At 48.4% G+C, this 5,721-nt stretch overlaps 1 protein-coding gene and 1 long non-coding RNA gene across 2 annotated transcripts; both read right to left on the bottom strand.

The window, feature by feature from the left end:
- Positions 1 to 2,652: 2,652 nt before the first annotated feature.
- LOC130469993 (uncharacterized) lies at positions 2,653 to 4,184 on the bottom strand. The gene is made up of 2 exons (XM_056839545.1): positions 3,626 to 4,184; positions 2,653 to 3,544 (listed from the first exon to the last, which is right to left on the bottom strand). The coding sequence occupies exons 1-2, from the start codon at positions 4,127 to 4,129 to the stop codon at positions 2,744 to 2,746; spliced, it is 1,305 nt and encodes a 434-aa protein (XP_056695523.1). The 5' UTR covers positions 4,130 to 4,184; the 3' UTR covers positions 2,653 to 2,743.
- A 16-nt stretch (positions 4,185 to 4,200) lies between these two features.
- On the bottom strand, positions 4,201 to 5,019 carry LOC130469992 (uncharacterized). The gene is made up of 3 exons (XR_008930108.1): positions 4,740 to 5,019; positions 4,404 to 4,487; positions 4,201 to 4,324 (listed from the first exon to the last, which is right to left on the bottom strand). It is a non-coding gene; the product is annotated as an uncharacterized lncRNA (long non-coding RNA).
- Positions 5,020 to 5,721: the final 702 nt, after the last annotated feature.

The raw sequence follows: 5,721 nt of genomic DNA, 5'->3' as shown, positions 1-5,721 counted from the left end.
CAGGGATAGAACTTTGCTTATCCCTGGAAGCCGAGCATGTTCGCCTCAAAACTGATTCCCAGCTTGTAGCCAACCAGATCCGAGGGGAGTATGAGGCCAAATGGCCCAGCATGACAGCCTATTTAGCAAAAATTAAATCCTTAACGTCAAAGTTAAGATCCTTTGAAGTCATCCTCATCCCCCGAGGACAAAACAGGCAAGCAGACGCACTGTCAAAACTCGCAAGCTCAACACTCATCGACCTAAACAGGTCGGTCCACGTGGAAGTTCACCAAGAGAGAAGCATTGACTTGCTACCCACCACAGTATGCAGCTTACGTACCGAACCTAGCTGGATGGACGCAGTAGTTGCATACAAAGAAAGGGGAGAACTTCCCGAAGATAAGCTGCAAGCGAGAAAACTGAAAAGATTCAACAAATGGTTCATCATCAGCGCCGAAGGAGAGCTCATGAGAAAATCATTCTCTGCTCCGCTGCTAAAATGTGTGGGTCCGACAGACGCTGACTACATCCTAAGGGAAATCCACCTCGGGATATGCGGAAACCACATTGGAGGTAGGACATTGGCACATAAAGCCCTTCGGGCTGGGTACTGGTGGCCCACTATGGTTTCCGAGGCAAAGCAGATGGCAAGGAAATGCGAGAAATGCCAAAAGTTCGCACCAGCCATCCATCAACCAGCTCAAACCCTACAATCAACACTGTATCCCTTACCATTCGCACAGTGGGGGTTAGACATCATTGGTCCCTTCCCCTCAGCGACGAACCAGAAGAAGTGGTTGATTGTAGGAGTCGACTATTTTAGCAAATGGATCGAAGCCGAAGCTGTCTCCTCCATCACCGAACCTCAGGTCCGCAAGTTCATATGGCAGAACATCATCACAAGGTTCGGCATACCAAGACTGATGGTCTTCGACCACGGGAAACAGTTCGACAACACCCCGTTGCAAAAGTGGTGCAAACAGTTTGGCATACACCTAGCTTACTCGGCAGTCTGCCACCCACAAAGCAACGGGCAAGCCGAAGCTGCTAACAAACTCATCCTCAATGCACTCAAGAAAAGAGTCGAGGATGACAAAAACAAGTGGTTAGAAGAGCTACCCGGAACGCTATGGTCCCTTCGGACCACTGAGAAAGAAGCTACCGGGCAAACACCGTTCCACCTTGTATATGGATCCGAAGCCGTAATCCCTGTGGAAATCGGAACAGAAAGCCTGAGGATCCAGGCATACAACAGGTATGATGGGCTCCAGGGAGAAAGCAACAACCAACTTCTGTCTGAAGCTCTCGATCTACTGGACGAAGCTCGGAACGATGCAAGGACACTCAACGCAGCCTATTTGCAGAGGGTCAACAAGCATTATAACCGAAGAGTCAACGCCAGACCCCTAAAAGTCGGTGATCTAGTGCTCAGAAACGCTGCCTCGGTTCAGAAAGGACGGATCCATGGCAAACTCTCAGCCACTTGGGAAGGACCATACATCATCCACTCCGAAAAAAGGCCAGGCACGTTTATGCTGAAACAGTTAGATGGAACAATTCTGAAGAACCATTGGAATACCGATGTTCTCAAGAAATATTTTGTATGATCTCTGTCTGTAAGCCAAGTAAGTTGTTTAATGAGAAGAGGAAAGCCATTGGCACCATGTGTTTCATTAAACTTATCTCTATATTTATTGTCCCCTTATATATATATGCAGCCTCGGATCTGATCAATCCGAGACTAAAAACAGGTTGACTTTGCCCATTCCTTGATAAAATGCAAGGAATGACCAAATCATACACTTCAGGGAATCGTCCAGAATCCTCGGATTCGCGATAACCAAATAAAACTTGTTCGCCACAAACAGTCGCTCGAATCAAGTTATAAAACTCCGGCTCAGATCCACGGATCGCCGAAGGCATAACTAAGAGGCAGACTAGCGATCTCTTGCCCAGGTTTCCGAACCACAAGAGATCGGAAGAACAATCCAGACCTCTGAGCAGATCGACGGATTTGAAGAGTCTGGAAACTAAAAGAGTCTCTTAGCAGATCTACGGATTTGAAGAACTCATAAACTGAAGAGTCTCTTAGCAGATCTACGGATTTGAAGAACTCATAAACTGAAGAGTCTCTTAGCAGATCTACGGATTTGAAGAACTCATAAACTAAAGAGTCTCTTAGCAGATCTACGGATTTGAAGAACTCATAAACTAAAGAGTCTCTTAGCAGATCTACGGATTTGAAGAACTCGCAAAACTAAAGAGTCTCTTAGCAGATCTACGGATTTGAAGAACTCGCAAAGTTAAAGAGTCTCTTAGCAGATCTACGGATTTGAAGAACTCATAAACTAAAGAGTCTCTTAGCAGATCTACGGGTTTGAAGAGCTCGCAAAGATAAAAAGTCTCTTAACAAATCTACGGATTTAAAGAGCTCGCAAGATCAAAAGGTTTTCAGCAAGTCTACGGATTCAAAGAAAAGCGCGAAAGTACAAAATTGAAAAGCAGCCAAGTAACTAACACTCATTTTTCATTCAATATTTGGGGGAAGTACAAATACATTGAAAACCTCAAAAATTGAAAACAAAATGAAACAGTTAAAATCGGCAGCCATCAACAGACAATACCGGCCTACCGAAGTACTAAGAAAGCAAAAAGAAACGAGTACAACGCAGCGCCGAGGCAAAAGGGGGAAAAGCAAGCACATATTCGGAAGTCCTCAACTGGAACCGACCGACTCTGAAGAAGACGACTGCCCGAATCCCTAACTCTTGGGAGTCTCAGGAGCGGCCCCTAGGGGAGCATCCTTCGAAGAACCCCCAGCAGTAGTATCACCCTCGTAAGTTGCCTTCTGGGCCCGAGCCTCTGCGAGAGCAGCTTGGCGTTCAGCTTCAGCTTCATCTCGATCAGCTTGGCATTCCACCAAGTGGTCCTCGGCCTGCATCCATAGGGGAACTTTCTCGTTCCAAGGGAAGTGAGGCATGTGCTTCGCAAACATGCGCCGAGCACCCAGGATGCCGTTCCAGTACTGCTCTCTACACTGATCAGCAGTGTAGAGGTCGACTCGCTCCTGCTCCAACTTCCGAATATAGTCATCCTTTTCCCGAAGCTTCAGCCGAAGGACAGGCACCTTATCAGCTTGCTGCTGGATCAGCTCCCGATGCTGGACAAAATGGCAAAGCCTTAACTCTGCCTCTTTATGCTCCTTGTCGGCCGCTTCAAATTTAGACTTCATCTCCTGGAAGAGTCTATCTTTTTCCTCAAGTTCGCTAGCGAACTTAGCGGCCATATCCTTCTTTTCCTCAGCAAAGGAAGCGATCTTCTCAGCATCCTCTTCAACTCGGAAGATGAGCTGGCCAACCTCGGCCCCAATCTTCTCAGCAGACTCTCTAGCCTCGCGACTATACTGAAGGTATAGCTGCTTGACTTCCGTAAGCTCGGAGAGGAGTTGCCCAGCCTTCTGGTCCAAAATGGGAATATCACGAGCATAAGCCTCACGATATTTCCTCAATTGTTTCTCCTCAACCGAGCTACACTCGGAAGCGAACGAGGACCAGAAAACAGCCTGGGAACGAGAGAAAGATGAGCAAAAATAGGAAAAACATAAAACAAAAACACAACTCAAAGAGAAAAATCTAGCAATTACCTCGTTCAGATAGTACTGGGCCATCATAGCCGGATTCCTCTCTTCGGCCCCAGGAACCCTCCACTGCGGGTTAGCACGAAGCAGATTCTCCCGAGCAGCCTCGGGGCCCACCAAGGATCCCACGTGAGCCAAGGGGTCCTCTCCCAAAATCGGAGCCCTGGCATACCGAGCCATCGCCTCCCTTACTTCTTCGGGGATCCGTTTTAGCGGAACATCCGAACAGGGATCAGCATGGATCAGCCTATCCAGGGCCGAGGTAGAAGTAGAACCCAAAGTTGAGTGGCGCCTCTTCCTCGTCAGACCTTGCTCGGGCTGCTCCTCCTCTCCAGCAGAGGGAACCTCCTTCTGAACCTCGGGAACCGCAGCTTCGGGGCCCGAGAGATCTATCATCTCCTTGTCTGGACTCTTCTCTCTCTCGAAGGGAAGATCAGCAGACTCCTTCTTCTCCCCAGCTACCTCAGGGACATCCGAACCAGGAACAAAATCGGCTTCAATCGCCTCCATCACCTCGGTGATATCCTGGATTTCGATCCCCAAAGCAGCAGATGGTTTCAGTGGAGAGGGGATGCTATCTTCCTCGATCAGCGGCTGGTCCACGGGCGGCGGTTCAGCAATCACCACACTCTTTAACTTCTGCCCTGGCAAGGGCATGAAGTGAAGAAGATTCTTAGGAGGAGGCATGACTTCCGAAACCGCTTCCTACATAGCAAGCGTTCAAAGATTAGTTTCGGAAAAAGGGAGAAACGAACTACAAAAAACTCCAAGTCAGAACAAATACCTTCTCCGAGGGCTGAGAAGCCTTTGCTTTCTTCGGATGCGTGGAAGGCCTCAAAAGAGTGCTACCCTTCCTTTTGCGTTGATCCTAAAAAGGGGAGACCAAGGGTCAACGAATGTAAAAGAAGAAAAAAGGAAGAAATAGAGAAAAAAGCGTGAAGTACCCGGTTCCTAGATAAAGAGATATCTATCCGAGCCGGGGATGAAACCGAAGGAACGGCACGCGGCACAGCGTCAGTCCCAAGACCCTAAAAAGATGGTCCAGGACCAAGACGTTAGCCGACGGCCAACCGAAAAGAAGAAGACAAACAGAAAATCGAGCCTATAAATGAACACTCACCGGGTCCGAAGTTGTCTTCAACACAGGAAGCACAACCTTCACAGGAACAGCTTCAACAGAGGAGGCGGAATCCCACGGATCAGCTCGAACTTCGGATATCCGAGCAACCCCCGAAGGAGACAACACGTAATCCTTCAGGCGAGGATTACGAGGGTTATCTTTTCCGAACTTGTACTCGGGAGCCGGGTCGTGAATAGTCTTCAAATCCAAAGAAATGCCCAACTTCTTAGGATCAATGCAGCTAAAGCCGTACTCTGCAAAAACAAAGCACAAAATATGTCAGCAAAACGAAGCAGGAAAGAGAAGGACAAACTCACTGAAAAAACGGTCTCAGCCGAAAGACACCTACCCCTGTCAAAAATCCTGCTGAGACCGGCAACAGCAAGAATGTCCTCCCTCAAAATGTAATTGAGATTCGGGAGCCAGCTAGACGGCAGTCGATAGTTATCCTCTTGAGCCAAGAACCACTGGAGAAGGTCCACATAGTGGCGATGATTCCGATCTGGAGCTGCCACACCCCTCATATCAGGATCAGGAGCCACGAACCACTTCGGAGGACGATAAAAGTTGGGATGCTTCGGATCCGTCGGCACACGAACGAGCAACCACTCCGTCTTCCAATTGTGGTCAGAGCTAAGGTAAGGGTACGCCGTGATGTAGTTCGGATCCCCCCTCTTTCGGGATTTCTTGTTGACAATGGTCCACCAACCATACCCATCACCCTTGGAAGCATGGTTGAGAACCAGATCGTGAAGATCCCGAAAAATAGCGACAGAGCAAGGGAAATTGACGAAGTCACACACCCATCTAAATCCGATTATGTGCCTCATAGATTTGGGTGTGAGCTGGGCCAAACTAATGTTGTACGACACCAAAAGCTCGGATACGAACGGATCCAAAGGAAAGCGGAGACCATTCTCCAAATGATGAGTGTACACGGAAATGAACCCCCTCGGTGGATGAGTCACCCGAGGACGCTCTT

Source organism: Spinacia oleracea, chromosome 3 (assembly GCF_020520425.1).
Source record: "Spinacia oleracea cultivar Varoflay chromosome 3, BTI_SOV_V1, whole genome shotgun sequence".
Lineage (NCBI taxonomy): Eukaryota > Viridiplantae > Streptophyta > Magnoliopsida > Caryophyllales > Amaranthaceae > Spinacia > Spinacia oleracea.
Note: the sequence above shows the minus strand (reverse complement) of the source record. Positions and strands in the feature narration are given on the sequence as shown.